We start from the raw sequence: 25,913 nt of genomic DNA on the forward strand, positions 1-25,913 counted from the left end.
CAATGACAATGTACACAAGTATACATACCTGTCGTCACGTCCGCAGTCAGTGGCACCAGCAGACGCAAACACCAACCTTGTCCTGTCTCAAAGCAGCTGGGACTAGAGGGTAGAGGCAGAGGGCTTGATGCGCAGACACACAGAAAATCGGGTTGTACCTACACCGATAGTGATACCCTGTTGCTTCAGACAGCCGGCAAGCCCCCAAATTAGGTACTTGTTCCTTTCGATCGAGACCCAACCGGAGGGGACCAATCAATGATTCAGGTCGGCGCCTGTCTGGCAACCACAGGCGCAGCCCTTGTAGGCTCTCTCGCTCGCCGCGGGAGTTTGCAGAAAGGTCGCTGCACAGATGGGGAGGGGTAGAGGCGTGGATCGCAAGAAGAACACGAGGGTGCTAGGATGCCGGGATGTCAAAGATGCCAGCTTGGCGATGGAACCGTGCTCTTGGTAGACGCAGATATAAGGGAGAGGGGAGAAGGGGAGGCGAGCTGAAGAGAAAGGTACCAACCGATTGCTTACTTGCTTGTTTACTCGCAGCGTGACTGACTGAACTGAAGGATTCAAACCGACAGATACTGGGCAGGCAAAGTACTCGAAGCTAGGTAGGGGGCAAAGACGCCGAAGTTCTTGAGAGACTGGGATGGCTGTTCTTTTGTTCCCCTCCTTTGACTCCTCGCCTTATCTGCTCAGGTGGGTGGTATCACCGACGGAATTGGTCATCTAGACCTGCAAGAAGGGAACGAGGAAATTTGTCTAACGCTTCTTTTCCAGCCCCCGGACTCATGGGCGAGCGAGAAGAGCAACCTATATAATCAAAGAACACCGTCCCTTGCCTCGCATGGCAGACACCGAGGACGAATAGAACGACTCTCCTGCTGGATGGCAACTCCAGCCGGCGATCACCCCGGCATTGGCCCACAAGGCTAGGTATGCATGTTAGACGCTCAACTTTGCTTTTTATTATGCCATGCCAGCTTTACCCATGCACAGAGCTCAGTCCAGTTCCTCCTCCTTGGTGCTGATTCTGGGGCGGGCACAGGCCAGCTTGTGAACAGGAATGGGATGCTGCCTCAGGGCTGACAGCGCCGTCGTGGAGATGCGCCCATTGTCCGCTATCCGGATCTCTTATTCTGAAGTTTGCTGTCCGGAGACAGTCTGCAGTCGTCAGTTGCTTTGGTGCCTGAACATGTCTTATCATTCTTGAAGAGAAAGCACCTAGTAGGCCTGGAGAAATGACAAGGACAGGAAAGGCCATGACAATGACTGGGCGCCGCTGCCGCGGAAAGGATTCCGATCTAAGAAGAAACACAGACCCGTGGACACAGATGCTTGCAAAAAACGGCGAAGATGGGGGCGAGAAAGGAGAGCTGAAGTCAAATTCAGGCCCCCCCTTGCTATGCATTGCTCGTCAGCCACTGCATAGGAACAGCAGGACGAGGCTGGCCTATCAGCAATCGTCTGCTAGCCTGTACACATTGAAACCATAGCCGCTGCATCGCTGCGTATCGCGTGGTGATGGCTGTCTTGCCAGGCCACTCGGCACTGTCAATCAACTGCTCGATTGTTCATGCAAAACCACGCGCTGGCCATGATCTCGATGGCAGCCAAATGCCTATGATCCCAGCATCATGCTCAGCCAGCTAGGTTGCCTATCCATCCATGCCGGCCTATATTGGCCACGTCTCACGATACTACACTTTTTATTCGCCAAATGTCAGTAGTTCCCCTCTCAGCTGCGCCATACCCCCAGCCAGCCTGACATGATTCGAGGATGAGCTTCACACCAATGTCAAAAATCCTTGTCCAAGTCACGTCCTCCTCTCTTTTCTTTTTCACTCTGCAACACCAATGGTGAGGCGGCGCGAAAAAAAAAAAGGGGGGGGGGGGGCGCCAGACAGGAAAACATTGTGTCGCACAACCAGGACGGGATGCTGTCCAAGGTTGCAAGAGTTCAACTGTATATGCCCACGCCAGCCACCAGCCAGACTATACCAGACGGCAATTACCGCCCAGGCACGTCCTAAGTGGACCTTTGCAATTAGCTAATACAGCCGCTAGATACAGCCTTGCGGGTTGTGGTTGCAGCAGCTCCGAGTGTTTCGAAGCTGGGTGGACACGGGACCTGAGATGGAGAGCCACCCGATGCTACCAAAAATTGATCTCGATGTTGTCCATCGCAGCGCATCCAGTTCTTGGCCAACAAATGCGGGCAAATCCTCGTGCTAGGCGTATGTCTTTCGGCGTCCCCTCATCTGATAGACGTAGAAAAGAGTGCGATCTATACAAAATACGGCGTCTGTTTCTAAAGTCAGGTTTATATTCGGTCATTCATGGCTGTTAACTCCTAGTATCATTCTCTACGTCTTCTGTGCTCCTTGAGCTTTCGCCATCGTCAAACGAAAGTATGAAGTCTCCAGTCGATCCCGAGGCAAATATATATTCTACTCACCGCCCTCAATTCATCCATGATCCAGCCATACACTCAACTTCTGGCTGGCCTGCGGAACATGGTTGGTTGCTCTAAATCATGCATCTCATCGCCCATCCGCCGCTTATGCCGGTCGAATTATGTTTCTGTGGTACACAAACCAGTCGCCACGTGCTACCCAAACTCTCTTGACTCACATTTCCCATGGCATGATCCTTTACCGCTTTTGCAGTTCAAGAATAAGGCCTGCCGTGGCCGCGGCAGCAGCAGTATGCGAGTACAACGGTGGTCATGGTTGTGATTATATGGCTGTCGTGGTGCCTGGGAAGAGTTGTACCCAGTCCTGGCTCACGGCTTCCTGCGTCATCTCCAGAGTCACATACCGCCTACCTTGCATGGACGAGATGCATGGATAAGGTGCTCAATAGGCGTGGAGTCTAGTCTACTATGTAGGCTGGGGGATCGGCACCCACGGACACAAACTTATCAGATCGTCAGCATTTGATAGGAGCCGGTGTTGGCTTGACTTCTTATCCGCATTCACAAATCATGGCCCACCATGACGGAAGAGGGCACTTAATGATCTATGCCCTCCTTCAGCTCCTGCGAGGGTTATGGCCAGAGCGCAAGCAAGCCCAGCCCGTCCTTCGCTCCCCTCTTTTTCTCCATCGTCGCCATATAGGCCTACATACACTGGCTTCGGGCATGTCTGAGACTGCCGCTTCCGCGAGTTACTGCTCCCCTGCCATCACCACAGGCTCCTCGCTCCATCTCTGTACGCAGCAGCACATACAACGGCAAGGGACCGGGGCCCGACCAGATCTGCCGTCGTGGACCAAATCTCTGTAACACCCTGCCCGCTGTATCGGGAGCGGGTGAGAGATTATTCATGCCACCATGCGCCGAAATGGTGCATTGTTGCCCCGTGGATCAGACCAAAAAGCGCGGTACATGTTACGCCGCGCTCTCACTTCGCTTTGAGACCCGCAGCTCGCCATGCAAACACCCTCGCTGCCGTCTTGTCCCCTGCCGCCTCGACCTATCTGTGTTTTGCCAGAGTTTACGGATATACTCAGTGTCTCTGCCAAGCTTGGCCATGTAAACCCATCACTCAAGTGTGTGTACGAAGGAAAGATCTGGTCGTCTTTTTAGGCCCCCCTTTTTTATGGGTATATATACAACCTCGTCTTCTATTCACACGCCCCCTTTCTCTAAGACACCACTGACCGCTGTTGATGCGAGAGCATATATATGTTTCTTTCTCTCAAATTACAGGAATCATCCTCCGCATATGCGCAATCAAGGTTCCGATGCTTTCGGGCGAGTGCTTAACCCAAACCTGCATTCGATTTCTCCATCCTGCTTCCACACACGAGATGATGGCTTGATGGCGATAGGGTGCCTAAGCTTGCGAGAGGTGGTGTAATCTTAAATAGACTACGACTTTTCTTGTCGGCAGCTCACCATGATTTAAATGCCCTTTTAGAGGCATCTCGCATCAATTTCCCTTAATAGCGTTGATTTAAACGCACAATGCAAGCTAAAGACGCCACAGTGGTCCCTTGTTTTCCTGGCTCATATTGTGATTCCATATGTACACAAGTGAAGAGATTGAATCTTGGTCCAAATCGAAAGTTATCAAGCAGGGTTTTTCCAAAGTGAATCGTGATGGTAGTACGATTAGTAGTATATAGATAGATAACATACTAATTTATCCTAGACTCTAAATTACCTTGGACTATTCTTTGCCTTTTGGAAGCTGTTCGTGAAGGGCTTACGACTGCTTGGTTGAAAAGCCATAATATTTGCTGACTGAGCTATGCCCGTTTCCATCTAGAGTTGAGGCGACTGTTGTTTGAAGTAAGTACGCATTTGATGTCTTTCCGATATCATAGTATCTGATGTGTGGAGCCTAAATCGATCTGCTATTGTGTAGAAGCTTAGATACCCAGCATAGCCTTCTAAAAGGCCCTGAAAGATTTTCTAAGCCCTTTCAGAGGAGTTGCCTCATACAGAAGCTCTGTCCAGAAACAATCCTAGGGCGCGTAGGCACCTAGGTAAGGTACCTGGTGGTACAGTATGTAGTTTCGCTATCAATCCTCAGGCACTAAGACGTAAATCTCGTCCAATGTATAGAACACTTTGGCCATGATAAATATGTCCTCTAATAACACAGTCCTTTCCGTAATCTCAATCTATATCCCCAACACTCTCCATATCAAAACATGAATAGAGAGAAGGTGCTTATAGGTATGTATTGGACAACCAACGGGCCCCGCTCTTACCGAATGAGGCTCTTATCCATACAAGGGTTATATATTCAACAAGAGGTATGCCAGGCGGTCATCCTCCAAGTTGGAGCCTCCAATAAATGCCTTTTACGTGCCGCGCGGATAACTGATACTATTAATATCCTACCCCGCGCCGATAGGTAGGTATCTGCACCCAGCCCGCTTCCTTGGAACAATGGAGCCTGAGGTATGCACTATGTAAGGTGGCCAAGTTATAATAAGTATCTTGCCATTCTACAACTTGAAATAACCAAATACCTACAATGTAGTTTTTTGCCAGACTGTTACAGCATACAATCCAACCTACCATGGGAACAACCAAAACCACCTACCGCGTCCAGGGTATTCCTGCTGATGCCTCGCATGATGATATCAAAGTAATGATTTCCCAGGCCTTGGGGGAAGATGCGAGCACGCTTGATCCTACCATCCATTCGCTTGCATCAGACCCCTACAAACCTCTCAATTCCAGCACGATGGTCGCCACAGTCACCTTTGAACACGCACCAAAAACGCTCAAGGCCGGCGACGAACTGACGAACAATGTGACATGGGACAGTAGGACTCACTACATCACGGTGGACTCTTCTTTTAGAGGCTTTACACCTTTAAACGATGCGAAAGCCGAGCTTAACTCTGGGATGGAGTGAGTTTTTGTCGCCGATGAAAAGGTACCTTTTGCTTACAGATGCAGCGTCATCGCCGTCAGCGGATTAAGCAGCCATCCTTTTGGCTCCTGGAAAGCAAGAAGGGGCACTTTTATGTGGCTGAGAGACGAGGTTGCAAAAACGGCTGACAAGGCCCGTATTCTACTTTATGGATACGATACAACGCTTGTCGACAGCGACAGCTTCCAAGATGTCGGCGATATTGCACAGCGGCTGAGCGCCGATGTTAACGCGATGCGGAGCGGGCGATCAGTGAGTGTCAATTGTCCACAAGATAACTTGCAAGCTCACTCATTCCCAGGCCCAAGGCGCATTGGGTGCCGACCCCAATTATCTTCGTTGCGCACTCGCTAGGTGGACTGGTCGTGAAAGAGGCTAGTAAATTAGTATCCCTCGCTATTATTCTGATTTCTAATGGCGCATGGCGGTGCAGGCTATCTATAGGATGTCTGAGCAGTATCCAGATGACTTTCTGAGTATATACGGTCTATTGCTGTTTGGGGTCCCAAACGGCGGAATCAAGACCGAGTATTGGATGCCGATTGTGGATTCGAAGCCAAATAGGAGCCTCATAGACAATCTTGCGCCCGATGCCTACTATTTAAGAAACTTACAGGAAAACTTTAGCAGGGTGTTTCGCTTTCCTCATTTAAGGGTTTATTCGGTCTTTGAGACAAAGATGAGTGCAACTGCCAAGGTTGGTAGAAACGCCAAGGTTCTATGTTTCTATGTCACATAAATAAGGTAGCTAATGCAGTTGAATATCTAGGAAGAGTCACCTGGAGAATGGAAACTCACCGGACCTCCAGACATTCTGGTCACACGCGAGTCGGCAATAGGACATTACTCCGATCGGGTACAGCATAAACCTATCGCCTTTAACCAGAATCATTCTGATCTACCCAAGTTTGGCAGTAGCTTTGATGGAAACTACAGGGCCATTGAGCCCTTCTTCAAAGAATGTTACGACGACGCTTTGGAAGTGATACAGAAGAGATTCAGTGATGAAGGTTTGAGTCCGCACTTTATTTAGAATACTGTGGACGACAGTCATTGCTAACCAGTCATTCTCAGCTATCAAACCACAATACACCGAGCGTTCAAAAGGCAGAAGCCGTGCAACATGTCCCAGCTGTTCCCAAAAATATTATTCACAAATCGAGCTTCTGCAGCATCTGAAAGCGGAGGGAAATGACATCTGTTTCTGCAAAGTGCTTCGATATGCTGTTGAAAATGGTCTGAGCACTGCATCCTTACTGCTCCTAGAAGATGGAAGAATCAATGCAAAGGTCGACACATCCGGTTTGACAATTCTTCACTATGCAGCAAAGCATGGGCGGTTGGAAATGGTCCAGCTCCTTCTCGATCGAGGCGCCGACCTCAATGCGAGGGACTTGCATGGATCAACACCACTCTACCATAGTGTAGAACTAGACGTGGCTAGATTATTTCTCGACCGAGGAGCTGATATTGAGACCAAACATCGTGAAGAGGTTACATCGCTTATTAAAGCAGCTAAGTTGGGGAATACGGAGATGATCAAGCTTCTGCTCGATCGAAGGGCTAACATTGAAGCGAGGGATTGCCATGGTCAGACGCCACTTAATGCTGCGACTCGTCGTGGACAAACAGATGTGATCAAGCTGCTACTAGATCGAAGTGCCAACATTGAAACCAAAAACAAAGAAGCCCGAACGCCACTTCTGGTTGCAGCTCGTGACGGAAGAGCAGATGTGGTGAGACTGCTTCTTGAGCGCGGTGCTGACACGGAGTCGAGGAGCAATTCTGGTGTCACGCCGCTTATTGCTGCAGCTCGTGGCGGAAGAGCAGATATAGTTGAGCTACTTCTTGACGGAGGTGCACACTTTAAGCGCCAAGATGATAGCGGTAAGACGCCGCTCATGTGGGCAGTTGAGAGCGGAAAGGCAGATGTGGTCGAAGTGCTGCGTAATCGAGGGGCCAGAAAATCCAATTCGAAGGTCAATGTCATTAGCAGATTTTTCAATTCAAAATAATAAAGGAAACATTCATAGTAACAGCAAGAAGATACGTGAAACACTACCATCAGTCTAGAAGCAACTCTATAAATCAAACATCCAACTTTAACTGTTTATCCAGCAGTTTTTGATCCAAGCTCCAGCAAGTAAGAAGAAGAAAGGATAATGATTCACCTCACCCAATCTTACATAGCTCTCCATCATCCTCATCCAGCTTGACGACGTACCTCATATCACAGTTGCGAGCGGCAATGTGGTCAAGCTTTTTAGTAAAACACCAGGTAATGAACTGCATCTCTTTTTAGTACAAACTTCCATGATTCGTTTTCTCTTGATTGGAATTACTTACCAGTTTCGGCGAATTTATATCCCAATCGAATGTTTTCTCGGCTGGAACATCGTATTCCTCTTCGTCTTCGTCATCGTCTTCGTCTCCCATTTCCTCGTCTTCCATATCTTCGGGTTCCGATTCTTCAGGTTCAAATTCTTCATCATCTACTATGTAATTCGGATACTCAACTACTCGCTGTACTCGAAGGCGGCTAGCATGTGCGACGATTTTGGACATGTAGTAAGAGGCCTCGTTGACTTTGTTCAGATATGGCCTGAATTTCATATGGAAGACTAGACGAAAAAGCTCGCCATCGGTCTCAGAATCGTAAATCAGCTCAGACGGTATCGTCAGAGAACCGTCCCAACATCCAACACTCTCAATTGACCCATCAGTATGGTGAATCAACAATCCCGCACAGCGCAGGGCGTTTTCAGGCATAATCAGTCGATATTGAACCCTCAGCTGCTTGATATTGGTCAGTTCAGCTGTTGTCATCTTTACTTGACCGGGCAACCAGCTTTTAGCCACTATATCTGGCATGGCCGGATGAGTGACCTGCCACTCAGGCAATGGCGCTATTTTCTCTGGTATGTCAGGATATTGCCTAGACTCGCAGTGAGCTCCAAACATTGTGAGCTTGTTCTCTAACTTCAACAGAGTATTCACTATTAGACCTGCAACGGCGCATCCTGGCTTCAAGCGATAAGGTATCAAGGACACGTATCTCACATCTGAGCCATATAGCATCAACGGAGGCCCGAAAAACACACGTCGCCGTTGATTCGTTGTGAACTAATTAGCCACGACATCAGCATTTGCTACTACGTGTGTCCGGTGTTCAAGACTGCAAGTACGTCAAGTACATGTATATGAAAGAGAAAATGCCTTACCATAAGATACGGGCCAGACTGGTCCATATAATCGTCAAAAGACTGGTCCGTATAATCGTCAAAAGCCGCCAGTCCCATCGTTACAATCTCCTCGCCGTCGCGGAAGTAAAAAGATGTTGGTGTTCCTCGTCGGCCAGTTGCTGAAACTTCCAGGTCAGAGCTCCTCGTATGAACAATAACGCTGTTGGTGCCTTTGCTGCAAGCGTACACTGTGATGCCTTTGACGGGAACACCATTTTCTCGTAAAGGCAAGTAACTACACATCGCTTGTGCCGTGAAACTATTCAGCACCCTGGAATGTGGCGGTCCGTCTTTGTACATTTCACCCAGAAATGACTCTCCTGAGCCAGGCAAGTCTCGAGCGACATCCCAAAAAACTCTTAGAAGTAGCTCTTCAGAATAGTACTCTACATCACCAAATTGCCTCTGGTATGCATGGGCAAGCTGGTTGAGAACATTCTTGTGGCCCTATAAATTTCATGTAAGATTCAGGTAATACGTAACACACACACACACACAGCCTCTCTCTCTAATTGAGATCCTTTGACGGAATCACTTACATTTTTCAGAAGGTTAATGTCCTCGAGCGTGATATCAATCGGTCCGCAGCGCCATCCCTGCGCCGCGCTTCCTAGCCAAGAGGATTTGGGTCCATCAGTAGAATGGAATCGAAGAGCTAGAATACCGACTGGTCCAAGGACAAACTCTATGCTGCGGATTCGGTCGATGTTGACCTCGATGCGGGCACGTCGATGACTCAAAGCTTCACAATGAATAGGCGCGTTGAGACTTTCGACATGGCACAAGTAGTCAACGCCAAATATGTTGTTGAAGGAACCACAAAGATACACAGACTTCGTATTGAAGCTGGACATGAGGTCAGGGATACTATCAGGATGCGGACTTACTGCCGAAGAAGAAACAATGCCAGGCGAGGAAGTTGTAAGTCCTGTCAAAAATGAAAATGTGGTTTTATCTGCGTTGGCGTAGCATAAGATTCTGCCTTGTATTTCAGCGGGCAGCTGAGCACATTTCATGAGCAACGATTTCCATTCCGAGTCCGCAATGGTGCTACCACTGGCAAATGAAGCCAAGTGCCACGGATTCAGTGCCTTGAAGCAGTCCCTGGGCATGGTTTCTCTTAGTTGCAAACCAAGATTGTACAAGTCGACGGATGATGGCTTTGACTCCGACATCTGGGCGAGCTCCCGGCACGCGGAGTGAACGAAGAAGATTGGTCCAGCAGTGTTTGGAGTTCCACAAGGTTCGATACAAACGCGCATATTAGAATTTGTCCAGTAAACAGCTTCTAGAAAGACTATATGAGCCTCGAAGAAGAAGACATGGGGGATGGTGTTCGCATCCCCACTAGTCTTGGGGTCTGTGACTATAGCAAGAGATAAAAGTAAGCAAAGGAAGAAAGAAAACTGTAGCCGACTACAAGGGGAAAGGAAACGTTGCTACAACAATGTTGCTTACAGCCTAGAGCCAGCACCGCTGTCTCCCAGTTCTCGACTTTGTCCAAGTCATCTCCCTCATCATATTCGCGGCAAGTGCTGCTATAGAACTGTATTTTATTCCGACAGAGAACGCAATGCTGCTCCGCGGCATAGTCGATGATCGGTTCCATGTTGCTCGATTCTTGCCCTTGTAGTTCCGTATATTGAAGGTGAGCAATAAAATTCGATATTAGAAGCTAAAGATCACGAGTATTTAAAGTTTTCTCGAGCTCTAGAAGCTGGACCTGGGAGCGTTTTGCAACTTATAAGGACATCACAAGTGCTGAAATTGTTACCGAGATTTACATTTAGGGACAGAAAGAACCCGTTCAGTCCATGTAAAACACAATGCCAGGTCTTAGAACACTAAATTAGCACAATAAATCCTGTCAAAGCATGCATCGACTGATGAACATGGACATTGAAACATGCAAGTGGTCTTTTTCGTGCTCCCTTCCAGCAATTAATGAGCATTCTAGTTTTCACATTGAGACAAATCTATTCAAAGAGGAAGACTCTTTTAGATCCTTACAGCTGCCTCAATGTGTCTCGGCTATCATTTCATGGTCTGACCAATGCTTTGGCGAATCATACAAGTTACATTTCAATCACTTCTGTACGCTCAGCCATCTTTGCTGGTACTGTTCAATGTCTGTACGCTTTGCTCAATGATAGCTGCCACTAGCACAAACAAAATGGCTCCTTTCAGAATTGACAAAACGAAGAGCGACACAAAATGTCCAAGTCGAGTATACCACTTTACACACAAAGGGAGGGAAAACAAAGGCTCGGCAATCTGTATCAGTTTCCTGGCCGGCTGATCATACCAATTCTGCTAACTTAAATCATGACGCCGAATTCAATCCGATGACCGATTACGAGCTCCAAGATGAGATTGAACAAATTTAAAAAAAAAAAAGATTGCAGATGAAATTTATAGATGTCGAGAAATTACCTAAAGTGGTAATCCAGACTTATTTAGCACAGACCCACTAGCAGATTCAGTAGCAGCATATTCTTATCGATAAGCTATTCGGCAAAAAAAGTTCGTGAGCACTTTCACACCTAAAACGCCAAGCCAGGCTTTTTCAATCGCATCGCCAGCGGCACATCTCACCAGCACTGCGCAGGGTGCTTCAATTAAGAACAGAAAACGATACAAAAGAAAGAGAAAGAAAAGGGAAAAAGATGTTCGCAGTTCCGGGGTGGTCGGTATCATCCAACGCTCTCAAGGCTGAAAAGCCCACGGCTGGAGCTGGTCCTTCAGGCGCAAAGACCAGGAAGCGAAAGAGGTCGACAAAGGAGGAGCCTGTGACAGCTGCCAACGTCGCCGATCTGTATGAGACTGTCGTTGAAGGGAAGAAGAATCCCAGCGCAGAGAAGCCTGCCCAAGACTCAAAACGCCAAAAGAAGAACTCCGATGAGAAGAAGAAGGATGAAGCATTGAAACCGCAAGGAAGCGTTCAGAAGAGCAAAAAAGACAAGAAGAGGGAGAAACAGCAGAAGAAACAGGAGAAAAAGGACAGAAAAAATCCCAATCTTCAGCCTGTGTCCCAGAAGAACAAGAGGGAGAGCCAATCGAACTCTCAAGACGATGACGCTCCAGTCGAAACCTCCGAGTCCAAATCAGACGCCGCCGCCGCCGCTGCTACCAAGCCTCAACAAGCAGCAATTCTACCTCCTGCGCCGCCCAAGCTAACCCCCTTACAAGCGTCAATGAGGGAGAAGCTCATATCCGCACGATTCCGCCACCTAAACGAAACTCTCTACACAGCGCCCTCGGAGGAGTCCTTCAAGCTCTTCCAAGAATCCCCTGAAATGTTCGATGAGTACCACGAGGGCTTCCGGCGCCAAGTCAAGGTGTGGCCCGAAAACCCCGTCGACAGCTTCCTCAAAGACATCCGCACGCGAGCCAAGATCCGACAACCCCACGGCAAGGGCAGACCCAACGCCCCGCAGGTCAAACTCATCGACAGCCATCTGCCGAGGACCGGGACGACATGCACCATCGCTGACCTGGGCTGCGGTGACGCCCGTCTCGCAGAGTCTCTCCAGGCCGACAAGGACAAGCTCCACCTCGACGTCCGTAGCTTCGACCTCCAGAGCCCCAGCCCGCTCGTCACAAAGGCCGACATCGCAAACGTCCCTATGGAGGACGGCTCCGTCAACGTGGCCATCTTCTGCCTCGCCCTCATGGGCACCAACTGGCTCGACTTTGTCGACGAGGCCTACCGCCTGCTGCACTGGAAGGGCGAGCTCTGGGTCGCCGAGATCAAGAGCCGCTTCGGCCCCGTGCGCAACAAGCACGCCCCCGTCACCCACAGCGTCGGCAACCGGCGCAAGCTGCCCACCAAGAAGGAGGTCCAGGCCAAGGAGGCCCACGCCGCAGGTCTGTTCGAGAAGGATCTCGCCGTTGAGGTAGACGGCCAGGACGACCAGCGCCGCGAGACGAACGTGTCGGCCTTTGTCGAGGCGCTGAGGAAGAGGGGCTTCGTTCTACAGGGTGATGGGCGCGAGGCAGTGGACTTGTCAAACAGAATGTTTGTCACAATGCGCTTCATCAAGGGAGCTGCTGCTACAAAGGGTAAAAACATGAAACCAGACGATGCTGCTCCCAAGAAGAAGAAGATGTTTGGTCGCGTGCAGGATGAGGATGCGGACGACAATGGAGAAAATGAGGGGGGCATTCTCAAGCCGTGCGTTTACAAGATCCGATGAATTATTCACTCCTACTAAGGGCAGGAGAATCGTTTTTTACTATGTCTTATATTAATGGGCGGGAAAATGTCAGAGGGCTTTGATAGAAGTCAATAGTGTATATAAATGTATATGTCAGCTCATGATCAGTCGAGACAAAGAAAGCATAAACATTTCAACATAAAACGTAAAACGCCAACATCTTTCTTTCTTTTTGTTTTCTATTACATCCATCACTCCTAACTTTCCCTAAACGCCTCTAGATGCTGCATAAATTCTTAGCCACAAGGTTCGTGCAAAACGCTCTTCTTCTTAGGTACGGAGAAGGAAAAGCAGACAAAACGCGCGAAAGCGCAAGGAAACAAAAACCAATAGATTCCCGCGCTCTACCCTCGTTGCAGGGCAATGCTAATTATTCATAATCTCATTAAATAAGGAGTTTTAAAAGAAGATTAAGCTGGCCGCCATATCAACGTTGTCCTCAGCGGCCTGAAGGGCCTGGATCGCCTGCTCCCTCGTAGCTCCCATGGACATGAGACTGTCGATATGGGCTGGGGTTACGCCGGCTGCCGCTGATGCCGGAGCTGCCGGTTGAGCGGGAGCCGCCGACTGCGGTGGCCGTGCTTGTGCTTGGGCTGCAGGCTGTGAAGAGGTTTGCGATGGGGCATCTTGCACCGGCATGACAGCTCCAGATCTTTGGCCAATGGCAGTACCCGCTGGACCTGGTATAGTAGGTTCTTGAACGGCGGCTTCCTCCTCCTCCTTTGGAATCTCGGCTTCTCCGAGGAAAGAGATCTCCTGGCCTTGGATGATGAGTTTGTCCTTTGCCAAGTCGATGTGGGCTTGGTATCTCTTGAGCATATCCAGGCCAAGAAGCAGCTCAACCGACTTGCCCTCCATCACCGTAAAGCTGCAGGGCAGGAACAAATTGCCAATCTTGATCTGGGCTGAGTGAACGCGACCAATGATGGTAGCCGTTCCAACACCCCTGGCTACACCAGCAAACCGCTTATCCACCAGGCGCATGATTCCGCAGGCCTCGGCGCACGACGGCGACATGATGGTGGCCTGCGCGCCTGAGTCGACAAGCGCCTTAACCTTGTGACCGTTGACCTCCACATTGGCGTAAAGCAGGTGAACGCGGCCAAAGACTGGCAGCAAGCGTGGCAGAGTCAGCCCCCGCATCTCACAGGGGTCATGGGACGTCATCGTACATACCTTCGGGGTTGTGCTCCATGGCATTTTGCAGGTTCTCCATGACCCTTTCCTGGCGGATCATCTCCTCGATCCTCCTCTGGTTTTCCACGTTGAAGGGGTCTTCGTTCAGCCTTTCAATCTCTCTCTGACGCATCTCTCGCTCTCTGCGCTCTCGGTCCTGGCTGTCAAGGAAGATTCTTCGAAACTGCGCGGGATCTTCGACGGCTGCGGCGAGCTCCGGATGCTGCCTGGACAGCTGCTGTCTGACGGCGGGGTCACCCAGAATCTGAAGACGAAGCATTTCAGTGTCGTTTCCACCTCCAGCTGCGGCGGAAGCGGCGCTTTGCTGTTGGCGAGCCGCAGCTCGAGCCTGCCCTGATGGCTCCGGGGGGCCGGTGCTGCCTCGCATATCCCGGACATGGACGGCCAGCATGTCACCATCGCCGATCTGCAGCTGTTCCATGGTCTTGGTATCCTCCGAGATGAGTCGGCCGTTGTGATAGATGTGCTGCGCTGCCGGAGGAATGCCCGCCTCGGCCTGGACAGATTCGCGTAGGGTAGAGACGGTCATGTCGGAGAAAACCTCGAGGGTCACCAGGCTATCCTGGTCTCCTCCCTGAGGATTGAAGACGTTGAGTGTGATGCGCCTAGTAAAACGCTTCATGTTAATTCCGTCCTCCAGTCTGCTTCGCATATGACAAGGCTTACATTTTCGTATAGGATAGATTTTCGTAATTCTGTTGTTTAGCAATGGGGGATAACAAGAGACAAAACGCAATGTGCGGGATGAGAGAGAAAAAGGCGCCTTGCTTTGAAAGTCAGATGGAAATGTGCAGAAGCTCGACGAAGTGTGGTAGTATGGGGACAGCCCAGTGGCTTTAGTAAGAGGCTTCTGCTTCTGCTTCTGTTTCTGGTGCGCCGTCTGCCGCAAGGTCGACCGCAAGAAAAAGGGGGTTTCTCGAAGAAGAATTAGAAATCAGGCGATGGCCAGCCTCAGCGTTGCATTTGTGGGAGGCAGAATGCTGTAGCAGCTAGAAGAGGTAGTATTAATGTGCTCGTTGACGTGCGTGCGTGCGTGCAAATAGGCAGCTTGATGGGATGCAGTAGATGATTCGGGATGCGGGAGCAGGACGGACCGGGGAGGGGCAGCGAGTGGCGGAGGGGCAAAAAGCTTAACAGGGCGCGGCAGCTCAGCTCTTCAGGCTGTTTCGAGCTAGCACCAGGCATGCCTTGTGGTGACGACAGCGGGTAATGGTACCTACCCATAGCGTTCAGCGGCCGTGGAGAAGCCTTGGAGCTTGCACTACAGTCCCATGTTTACAGGGGGCAGGGGCTTGGGAGCGCTAAGCACATGTGCTATTTTAGAGTGGCCAGGATCAAGAAGCTCAATTTCAAGTCTTCTACAACAGCTACCTCTGTATGATATCAATTGATGTCAATACAGCCAGATCTACCTGCAGCCCAATTGAGAGTTTCGTTTTTGTCACCACTCCCAACCCTTTCGCCAAGGCACCATGAGATGCTGAGACCGTCCATGAGCCAGAAGAATACTCAACATACCAGCCACTACAAGATCTCTAGAGCGCCTACTAGTCCTGAGGTATGTTACCCGCCAACAGAGGAGCGAATATACGAATCGCTGCATCACTCAAGCCAAACTCAACATTCACAGTCCTAATGATGAAAGGAATCGTTAGGGATCTCATACGACTCCCAGTTGCAAGATTACTCTTCAACTTATTTTAGGACGTTCTCTGTATTCCAGGATACCTCAGCGATGGGGCGGGGAGCGAGGAGAAGGAAAAGTTGCAAGTTGAGCCTCCCGAAGACATCCCGGCCATATATACCAATTCCATCACGTGCGGCCAATTGCTGCTTCTGGCACACCATCTTCTCATACAGTATGGTCCAATATCACCTTCCCCGGCCGGAAGATCCTTCAGGGTAAGTCGTAGCGGATATATGAAATACCTCGCAGCCAACACCAAATACGGATGGAAACAGCTTGGACAGCAAGCATGGACAGGATGTGAGTAGCAAAGGTGGACCAATTGGAACTGGAGGGAGTGATCAAAAAAAGCGCAACCAAGTCTCCATGCTCTGTACTGCACCGCTCACTCCGCAATGCTCGTGTCCAAAGCCTGGTGCGGAGATTGATCCTTGATCCGATACACCGTGTTTGTCGTCTTACAGTAATGGCAGGTATCTTGACTAGCCGGTACAGGCACAAGTAAAAGCGTCAATGTAATGCGCGGCCACGCTAGCAGCAGAGCCTAAAGCTTACTTGTACCTGCTCATGCCTCTTCCTGCTCTATCCTCTGTTTTCTTTCTTTCTTCTCTCCATCTCCATCTCGTCTCATCAACGTTCAACACCAATTGCTGCTGCATACTTGCTGGCAATTCATAGCGGCGCGCCGCACACCACAGCACATACAAGAGATTTAACGTCTGATTCATGTGACTGTGCGGGGGCCCAGCCCCAGAGTATCATCCGATAGCATCTAGACTCTGAATCTTGTACGACGTGACGGAGGATGCATATGTACGGCCTTCATGCATACCTACCCAGCAGCATCCATGCAATATGCACATACAGGCGAAGACGGAGCGAGCATCGTGCAGGGCCCTACGAAAACTACTTTATCCAGGTAGCACTACTGGCAATGTCGCAGGGCGATATCTCGCTTATACCCGCGGAAATCGTGGCAGCTCGACGACAGGCGTACGACCATCACCGACTCAGGCTAATGCAACGCAATGTGCAGGCAAGTACACGGCCTAACATCTTTTTTTTTCTTTTTCCCCCCTCTCCTGCAACATACATACATCAGTAGTACTCTGTGCTAACAGATATGACTTAGTGCCGCATGCAACATTACACGCTCATCACCATCTCCCTGCTTTAGCCCTTTATCTCTCTCTCACTCGCCCACTCTAGCCAGCTCTCAGCTCTGCAGCCACTTGCAGGGCCATCAGCCGGAGCTGCGTCTGCCTTTGCCAATCAGAAGCAGTTGAGCTTCACCGGTGCGGATCCTGTTGCTGCATGTCTCGCAGCGTTGGCAGGTAGATTTGCTCTTTTGCCGTGTCTCTGGCCAAGCACGCATTAGAGCCGTTTCAGTTCACTGGTCATGGATAATTCTTTCGAAACCCAACGGTGCCGTTATGACTCTGGCTACATGTATTCGAAGAATGACACAAAGTGCATAACCCGAATTGTTGCTTCTGCTTCGCACTATCTACTGTATGTGACGGGGTTGCATATGCATTGGTCCACCTGCAAGGCCAGATCATTTACCAGTTACCAGCTGCCGGCGGCCAGAAACCAACAGACGTTAGGTGGCATAAATGTAGACTACGTGTTTGCAGCTCAGCCAGTACTACCTATTCGGCATCATATGATATCTCTCAGAGGCCTATAGTTGGTCATTCTTATCATCTCCAGCATCTTTACCATGGCCAAGACCGCCGTCGCTGTGAAAGACACAGTAACGAATAGGCTGGAGAGAAACCGTTCCTCCTCACCAAGCCTACTCCATATAAGGAAGGGCTCGCGTTCTTCTCTCACCAAATTTGCCGCTGACTACCCGAAATGGCATCAGAAACTCAGTTCCATTGGATGACTCGTATTGAATAATGTCCTCACAGGCAACTGCCTCTAAAAGGTAACCCGGCATAGGCTGTCTCTTGCAACTGTCTGCAGAACCCGCCTCAGCAAGCGTTACTGCTTTCTTTCCTTTTTGTAAGCGCTATGCTGACCCCCCTGGCCAGCTAGCAAGCACTAATCTCCATGCCTACTACTTGTCGGAGGAGTACCTATATACCTGGGCCGCACGGGGGGAGCTGCCGGTCATGCAGCACGAGACACGAAGCCGCTCAGGGTGCTGGTGCCATCAGGCCTAATCGGATGCTCCAAATTACCGCCCTGAATGGTGCATTTCGTCTTTGGGTTGGCCATTGGGTTGGCCAGTACAAGGCCGGCAGTGTACAGGACAGCATGCATGGCACTGCAAGGTATATTGAATATGGCTCCATCGCCGGCCTCCTCTGCCTCATGCATTCACAGTTGAGGGCGTAATATGCCAACACTAGCTTCTCTTGTCTTCCCTCTTTCTTTATTTGCGGTACAACGGTACTTTTTCTCGATACTGTGCCCTCGATAGCCAAGACGCACACATGGACGCTGCCTGAGATATACATATGTACCCTGTATTTAACAGGTTATAACAGATGACAAGGCTACGTCACCAAGGCGCTACGCATATAGTGCAGTGATACCGACAGTCCTCTCCCTGCCTAGGAGCTGATGGTCTGATGGTATGGGGGCCAGTCACCGCTGTTTGATTACGCAAAACGCTTCTATCAGTATGGTCTTCTGAGCAAGCCATATCGGATGCACTGCGAAATGATTGGTAAACCGGTGCATTTCCCCGCCCGGCAATGCTTCCCTTACTCAGATTTTGATGCAGAGTGGCCCCTTCTAAAGACCTCCCTCGCTCTATAGGGACGTATCACTCTGAGAGAAGGCAGATGCAAAACTGCTTATCCAACTCCTGTCGCTAAACACGTGTGTTGCTTGATACCCACTACACAGAATGGGCTTCTATCCCGTCTTTTCTAGGAAGTGTGCGGGTGCCGTTTCAGCTAACTAATGATAGGGCTACGACGAGTATGGAGTACTCCGTGACATACCATGTATTCATCTTAGATTGGCTGAGATTAGTTCTACTGCTGTAGTAGCGCGTCGAACTTCAACCGCAATGCAAAGAACTGACTAGCCACGTTCCTTCAGGTCGGCTCAGCCTTGGCTAATGCGGTTGGGACCAAGGGGGGCTGCTATCGCCCATCTGAACGACTGAGCGTTATTGACGCTCAGCCGGAAGCGAAATATTGTCGGGATCAATGCACCCATTCGCTTGATGCCATGTAGCAGCCAAGCGCTGTTAGATTGGCTGGGCAACAGGGATGGAATAAACCGAGGTGGTGTGGATTGGCGCCTCCTCTGTCTCTGTCTGTCGGTCTCTCTCTCTCTCTACCCATCCCCTTGGCGGTGGGATTACAAAGTGCCGTGACAATCTCAGTGATCATTGCCCATTATTCTCTATTGGTGAAAGCCAAAGGTAGGCTCCTCATTTCGATGAATGTGCTAGCAAAATCCAGTGAGCTTAATCCATTTACAAGCATTGTCTCTTCAGAAGGGATTCGCGGAGATTCAGCCTGAGCGGCTGTGTTAAGCCGACTACGGCTGCAGCTGCAAACTTGCTCAGCATAAATTAATGTTTTGCATTTGAGTCTCAGTTCGCTCATGTCTACCTAGAGGCGCTCCTACTAAGCGGCCCCATCCAATATATCGAACGTATGTCCTCAGCTGCGGCTGTCCACCAAAGTTAAAAATACCACACCCTCGCATGACTAGCCGCCGTTATATTCAGTTGCCCGCACGAGTAATCAGTCCATCCTACTCATCCCTTATTTAGCTTTCCATCCCTTCACCAGTCACCATCTCGGACTTCGGCGTAATCAATCAACCATCCGTCTACACCATCAGCACAGGGCAGTGAGAAGAAGCCAAGTAAGAGGAGGGGAGAACTGAGATACTGAAGAAGATGCAGAGAAGCATGAGATATCACACACCAAACACCAGGGTTGTCGGTACATACAAGGAGCCCGCCTTAACTGACTTCTCCAGTCTCGACATGTGTCTAGATTTCATCGCGGTTATACCAATCAGCGCCAACGATGAGGTCGATTTGGTAGATGAACAGGTGGAACCTGACACTACAATAGACGACAGACTTTATCAATTTCAGTTCTTCAAGCCTTGCCTTTCGAAAGACTTTCTCCAATCTATGCCCTTTTGCTTCAATCCCAAGCTTGCCTTCCTTAAGCCGCAGCATGTGGTCACCACAGTCTTTCTCGAGCAATGTGCTTTTGAGCACTCACAACGAGGGTTTTCCAAACAACTGGTTAGTTTCTTCAAGTAACTTCTTTCGTCTTCTCACCTCCGTGCAGCGGCCATGAGTTCTCAGCAGGGATTTCTAACTGATGGCAGACCGAGTATCGCATCAGATTCTCTGGAACGCTCAGCTATGGTCTCTTCAACATCTGTGATGTGACTGAGCGAAAGGACTGGCTGTTAAAGATGAAAATGAGAGGCTGGAACATGCCAGACTGCCCTGAAGACGTGAGAAGATTCATGTTCGTCCACATGGTCGCTACGATGGGATGCGACCCCGTGGTGACAGATAAGGATATGGACTGCCCCAAGAACTGGAAGGAGGTCCTCCACGGACGACAAAGATACCCCAGCGAACCCGTCGGCCATCGCTCGTACGGAAGGACGGTCTGCCTTCACTCCATCGTTGTCAACCCTTGGCTTCAGGGCCTGGGCCTGGGCACCGCAGCCTTGAAGTCTTACGTTCAGCGCATCCATAGCCGTGGCCTTGCGGACCGCGTTGCTCTACTCTGCCGCAAGCATGAGATCAGGTTCTTTGCCAAGTGCGGATTCAAGAACATTGGCCGCAGCGATACCACCTCTCTCCCCGGGCAATACTACAACATGGTCTGCTGCCCAATATGCTACTCAAGTGTGTATTAACACAAGACCAGTACTAATGTGGTGTTATGCTTATAGATATTCGATCTCCCTGAACGTGGAACACATATCGAATGGAAAGGCATTCGCGCAGACGCCGAGAATCTGTAAACTACCTGACTGTCCCATCATCATCTTTGCATCTTGATTTAGCGTTGTTATTTTCATTTTTCTTACATTGGGCAAGAAGCATAAAAAAAAAGTCAAAAAAAAATGAGAAAGTGAAGAAACTAGACCCAAAAAGAAAAAAAAAAAAAAAAAAAAAAGCAAGGAGAGAGAAGGACGGCCGGTATGAGAGGAAGACTCGAAAGAACAAGGAGCGAAACAGGCTTTATACGCATTTGAGGTTGAGCTACGACACGACACATACATGATTATACGATTTGGCCCATGGCTACTTTGCATAGGAGAGGAATGTCTTGTCACAACAGGTGCGGCATTGTAAGTGAACCACTACTGTAGTCCTGTTCTGTTACTGACCTCGATATAGGATAAATGAAACGAAACAAAAGACCCCGGTAGGAAGGATAAACAAAATGGGAATAGACTAATGTCATATTTATGCAAGAGACTAAAGAGAAGATATTGAGGCAAAAAAATATTTATGACATTCATGGCGGATATCGGATCCATACAGCTCTATGTAGGTAGACTAGATAGGTAGCTAGCATCTATGATTTGGGGTATTATTCCAGGTATAGGAGGAATATAATGAGACTATCTTCATTTTATATATTTTCTTTTTCCATCCTCTTCCGCCTACAACTGGACGAAGAACATTACTGCAATGAATCAACGTATCCTTGCTTGTTTACTCGTCTACTCTGCCCAAACGCCAAAGAGCCAAGCCATTGACGCACTCTTTAATCAGTCGCCTTGTACTTGGCCCGGTACTCCTCCGTGTTCTTGATATCCTCAGCGGTAGCAAACCCCTTCATTCCATCGATAATGTCATCCAGGGTCAGGATCGCAAAGATGGGAATGCCATACTCCTTCCTCAGCTCGCCAATGGCACTGGGGCCCGGCTTGGAATCATCGCCATCAGCAGCAGGAAGCTTCTCCATGCGGTCCAGAGCAACGACAATACCCGCAACGATGCCACCCTCCTTTGTGATCTTCTCAATGGCATCTCGCTTGGCCGTGCCAGCAGTGATGACATCGTCCACGATGAGGACCTTCTTTCCCTTGAGCGGAGCACCGACAATGTTGCCGCCCTCGCCGTGGTCCTTGGCCTCCTTGCGGTCAAACGAGTACGAGATGGCGTCCAGGTTCTGGGGCGCCAGCTCGCCGAGCTTGATGGTGATGGCCGAGCACAGCGGGATGCCTTTGTAGGCGGGGCCGAATACGAGGTCGAACTCGAGGCCGGATTCCTGCTGCGCCTGGATGATTGTCTTTGCAAAGGCAGAGGCAATGGCGCCGGCGAGGCGGGCGGAGTGGAATTCGCCCGCGTTGAAGAAGTAGGGGGATATCCGCTTGGACTTGAGCTCGAAGCTGCCGAATTTGAGAACGCCGCCGTCGATGGCGGATTTCAGGAATTCTTGCTTGTAGGCGGGGAGCTGAGAGGCCATTGTGGATTATCTTCTTTTTTTGTATTCTACAAGTTTCTTATGAAAGAGCGATGTGAGAAAAAAAGATGCCGTGTGAGCTCGAGCGCTAAAGCCGTCGTATGAGCTTTTTTGCCACTGACAGACACAATTTTTTTTTTGTCAACCTACCTTGTTTGATATACTTTGATAGCAATGAGATATAGAACCTGGATTATTCGTCACTCTTTTCAAGCTTGCTATGTGTTTCTTGTCAGTATATGAAAGGAAAAGAGGATCTTGGGGATGGCGGGGCACGAGATAGTGGGCGCAGAAAAAAAAGTTTGGCTATCAACTAACGTCTGTGCAATTCACACTGTAATTGGAGACCCTGTAATTGTTACTACCGTAACTGCTCTCGATCAATATCTGGCGCCTTTCAATCTTGTAAATGCATGTATACAAGTCCAATATGATTTGGTTTGGCTCGTTTGTGCTTCTTATTCTCACCGCATTTTGTAATGGAAAAGCTGGCCATTATTAATTGGACTTGGGCGACTTATCGTGCAATGAACACTGGCTAATTAATTGTTGTATGTTTCTCAAGTAACAATCATCATGAAAAGTATATCATAGCAAGTCTAACCAATTATCATAACACCACTGATGAACATGCCTCCAATGCATCAGCATCATATCAAGGCCATCGACTAGACGTCTAGAGACCTCATGATGGCAATGAAAATCACAAGCCAGACTGCCTTCTCTAGATCTTTCGTACTGTATCGCACTGTATCTTTCAGCTGCATTAGCGGGGTTCCTAAACTCAACACTGCGATTATTTGGTTATCGATAAGATTTTTTCCTCCACAGAGAAAAAAAAATTCACCGCCCAGCCTAGACCCGGCATTTCGCTAACCTGAAAGTCCTTCCCCATCAAAAAATTCCTGACGAGGACATCTTCAAGCTGTAAACCTTCACCTTTTACAGCGTCCCTCGATCAGTCAATTTGCCCGCCATGAAGACCACGTGGAAGGACATCCCCCCGGTCCCTACTCAGCAGGAGTTTCTGGACATTGTGCTGAGCAGGACCCAGCGCAAACTGCCCACCCAGATCCGCGCTGGCTTCAAGATTAGCAGAATCCGAGGTTTGTCGCATTCCACACAGCGAGTGTTTGCCGGATGCAATTTGGCTCCTCTACTCACACAATAGACAGCTTTCTACACCCGAAAGGTCAAGTTCACTCAGGAGACCTTCTCCGACAAGTTCGCCGCCATCCTCGACAGCTTCCCCCGGCTCCAGGACATCCACCCGTTCCACAAGGATCTGCTCAACACCCTCTACGATGCGGACCACTTCAAGATTGCCCTTGGTCAGATGTCCACTGCCAAGCACCTGGTCGAGACCATTTCCCGAGATTACGTCCGTCTTTTGAAATACGCACAGTCGCTCTACCAATGCAAGCAGCTCAAGAGAGCCGCCCTCGGTCGCATGGCCACGCTCGTCAAGCGACTGAAGGATCCCCTGCTGTATCTGGACCAGGTCCGCCAGCATCTCGGCCGTCTTCCTTCCATCGACCCCAACACCAGGACCCTGCTCATCTGCGGTTACCCCAACGTCGGAAAGTCTAGCTTCCTCCGAAGCATCACCCGCGCCGACGTGGATGTCCAGCCCTACGCTTTCACCACCAAGAGTCTGTTTGTTGGTCACTTTGACTACAAATACCTGCGATTCCAGGCCATCGATACCCCCGGTATCCTCGATCACCCTCTCGAAGAGATGAACACTATTGAAATGCAGAGGTATGTTGGCGCTTTCTGAGCCCATCGAAAACTTCAAATTCTAACCAAGTCCTGCTGCAAATAGTATCACGGCTATTGCTCACTTGAGATCTGCCATCATGTACTTTATGGATCTGTCTGAGCAGTGCGGTTACACTGTTCAGGCCCAGATTCAGCTTTTCCGAAGCATCAAGCCCCTCTTCTCAAACAAGCTCGTTTTCCTCGTCGTCAACAAGATTGATGTCGCCCGACCCGAAGACTTGTCACCAGAGCTCCAGACCGAGCTGCAGTCCATTCTCAAATCTGGTGAAGTTGAGATGCTTCAGCTTTCTTGCAACACCCAGGAAGGTGTTCAGGAGGTCAAGAACGCCGCTTGCGAGCGTCTCATTGCCGAGCGTGTCAACCAGAAGCTCAAGGCCGGTACCACCAGCAGTGGAGCCGTTGGCGGCCGACTGGCCGAGGTCATGGCCCGTATCCACGTTGCCCAGCCCATGGGTGGCCAGACCCTGGAGACTTTCATTCCTGAGGCTGCCAAGAACAAGAAGAAGTACGACAAGGAAGACCCTGACCGACCCAAGCTGGCCAAGGATGTGGAGGTGGAGAACGGCGGCGCTGGTGTCTTCAACGTCGACATGCGCGCCGACTGGATGCTCAAGAACCCCGAGTGGAAGTACGACAAGATACCCGAGGTCTTCGAGGGCAAGAACGTCTACGACTATGTCGATCCTGATATCGAGGCTAAGCTAGCCGCTTTGGAGGAGGAAGAGGAGAGACTCGAACAGGAGGGATACTACGAGTCTGACGAGGACATTGAGGACGACGAAGAGGCTGAGATCATGCGCAAGGCAGAGCTTATCCGCGAGAAGCAGCAGCTCATCAGAAACGAGGCCCGCATGAAGAAGAGGCTCAAGAACCAGGCCATCATCCCTCGCAAGTATGTCAAGAAGGGTCTCACCGAGATGGAAGACGCCCTCGACTCTCTGGGTGTGGACACCACCGAGATCACCGAGCGAGCCCGCGCCACTGCCATCCGAACCCGTGGCCGCTCATTATCCCGCGCCGCCACTGCGGATGCCGACGGCATGGACGTCGACACTCCCAAGACGGATCGCGAGCGCCTGCGCTCTCTGAGCAGACCGGCCAGCCGAAAGCCTACCATCAACCGCAGAACCGACGGTGTGCAGGACGAGGCCACCCGATCAAAGGCCGAGCGGATAGCCAAGCTCAACCAGAAGCGCATGAACAGAATGGCCCGACAGGGAGAGGGCGACAGACATACTACGGCATCTCTGACAAAGCACTTGGTAAGTTGGATTCTTGAATTGGGCTTTGCTTTATTTCATCATACTAATATCTTTTCTTTCATCTAGATTGCCGGAAAGCGTGGTATTGGCAAGACCAACAGCCGATAAGCCTTTTTGTCTTTTTCTGCTGGAGCAATATTTACCCCCATTTATACACATTCTTGCTGGGCCCGTTTTTTTATTATATATTTCACGGCTTTCTCTTTTCGTAATTTGTCAGTATTTCTCATCTTCGTACCATTTGAAAATGGAGAGAAATACATATATTGCTCAGGAGTTGGGCGTTCTCGAAGGGTGTTTGAAATCCAGAAAGAAAAACAGGCGACGGATAAAGTGGGGGGGGACGGGTAGTAAGAGGTGAAGGGTGAAGAGTGCTGAGTTGCCTATGACAATGATTCATCATGAGCAAAACTACATGTAGATAGATGCATGAGCATGACACTATTGAGTTCCAAGTAATGGCTTACAGTTATTCTCAGTTTGATTAAAAAAAATTCTCGATATTATATCCTCTGCCAGAGCCAAAGAGCCGCAGCGTATTGATGTACTAAATATTTTCTTCATGATTATTTAATTGATTGATATTTACCGAGCCAGAAACAAATAGGAAAAGAAAAAACATGGTCGCTCTTCGCAAATGGTTGAACGGATCAAGTATCAACTCCAAAGATCTCTCGATAGCATGGTTTTTTAAACAAGAACAAATTT

General features: G+C 49.7%; 8 protein-coding genes across 8 annotated transcripts; 5 read left to right on the forward strand and 3 right to left on the reverse strand.

Moving 5' to 3' along the window:
* Positions 1-5,030: 5,030 nt before the first annotated feature.
* On the forward strand, positions 5,031-5,769 carry TGAM01_v201807 (hypothetical protein; the record flags this gene model as incomplete). Its single annotated transcript, XM_024548850.1, has 3 exons — positions 5,031-5,368; positions 5,417-5,642; positions 5,692-5,769. The coding sequence occupies 3 exons, from the start codon at positions 5,031-5,033 to the stop codon at positions 5,767-5,769; spliced, it is 642 nt and encodes a 213-aa protein (XP_024406461.1).
* A 300-nt stretch (positions 5,770-6,069) lies between these two features.
* TGAM01_v201808 (hypothetical protein) lies at positions 6,070-7,405 on the forward strand (the record flags this gene model as incomplete). Its single annotated transcript, XM_024548851.1, has 3 exons — positions 6,070-6,105; positions 6,160-6,400; positions 6,465-7,405. The coding sequence occupies 3 exons, from the start codon at positions 6,070-6,072 to the stop codon at positions 7,403-7,405; spliced, it is 1,218 nt and encodes a 405-aa protein (XP_024406462.1).
* Positions 7,406-7,562: 157 nt separating this feature from the next.
* TGAM01_v201809 (hypothetical protein) lies at positions 7,563-10,241 on the reverse strand (the record flags this gene model as incomplete). The annotated part of the gene is made up of 5 exons (XM_018805947.1): positions 7,563-7,676; positions 7,737-8,369; positions 8,612-9,079; positions 9,172-9,998; positions 10,091-10,241. The coding sequence occupies 5 exons, from the start codon at positions 10,239-10,241 to the stop codon at positions 7,563-7,565; spliced, it is 2,193 nt and encodes a 730-aa protein (XP_018660901.1).
* A 1,057-nt stretch (positions 10,242-11,298) lies between these two features.
* On the forward strand, positions 11,299-12,828 carry TGAM01_v201811 (hypothetical protein; the record flags this gene model as incomplete). The annotated part of the gene is made up of 1 exon (XM_018805948.1): positions 11,299-12,828. One exon carries the CDS (start codon positions 11,299-11,301, stop codon positions 12,826-12,828), a length of 1,530 nt encoding a protein of 509 aa, XP_018660902.1.
* A 420-nt stretch (positions 12,829-13,248) lies between these two features.
* Positions 13,249-14,698, reverse strand: TGAM01_v201810 (hypothetical protein; the record flags this gene model as incomplete). The annotated part of the gene is made up of 2 exons (XM_018805949.2): positions 13,249-13,958; positions 14,026-14,698. The coding sequence occupies 2 exons, from the start codon at positions 14,696-14,698 to the stop codon at positions 13,249-13,251; spliced, it is 1,383 nt and encodes a 460-aa protein (XP_018660903.2).
* Positions 14,699-19,697: 4,999 nt separating this feature from the next.
* On the forward strand, positions 19,698-20,707 carry TGAM01_v201812 (hypothetical protein; the record flags this gene model as incomplete). The annotated part of the gene is made up of 3 exons (XM_018805950.1): positions 19,698-19,967; positions 20,054-20,563; positions 20,636-20,707. The coding sequence occupies 3 exons, from the start codon at positions 19,698-19,700 to the stop codon at positions 20,705-20,707; spliced, it is 852 nt and encodes a 283-aa protein (XP_018660904.1).
* Positions 20,708-21,459: 752 nt separating this feature from the next.
* TGAM01_v201813 (orotate phosphoribosyltransferase) lies at positions 21,460-22,164 on the reverse strand (the record flags this gene model as incomplete). The annotated part of the gene is made up of 1 exon (XM_018805951.1): positions 21,460-22,164. The coding sequence occupies one exon, from the start codon at positions 22,162-22,164 to the stop codon at positions 21,460-21,462; it is 705 nt and encodes a 234-aa protein (XP_018660905.1).
* A 973-nt stretch (positions 22,165-23,137) lies between these two features.
* Positions 23,138-25,313, forward strand: TGAM01_v201814 (nucleolar GTP-binding protein; the record flags this gene model as incomplete). Its single annotated transcript, XM_018805952.1, has 4 exons — positions 23,138-23,267; positions 23,337-23,922; positions 23,987-25,205; positions 25,272-25,313. 4 exons carry the CDS (start codon positions 23,138-23,140, stop codon positions 25,311-25,313), a joined length of 1,977 nt encoding a protein of 658 aa, XP_018660906.1.
* Between the last annotated feature and the right edge of the window lie 600 nt (positions 25,314-25,913).

Source organism: Trichoderma gamsii (assembly GCF_001481775.2).
Source record: "Trichoderma gamsii strain T6085 chromosome Unknown Scaffold_4.2, whole genome shotgun sequence".
NCBI lineage: Eukaryota > Fungi > Ascomycota > Sordariomycetes > Hypocreales > Hypocreaceae > Trichoderma > Trichoderma gamsii.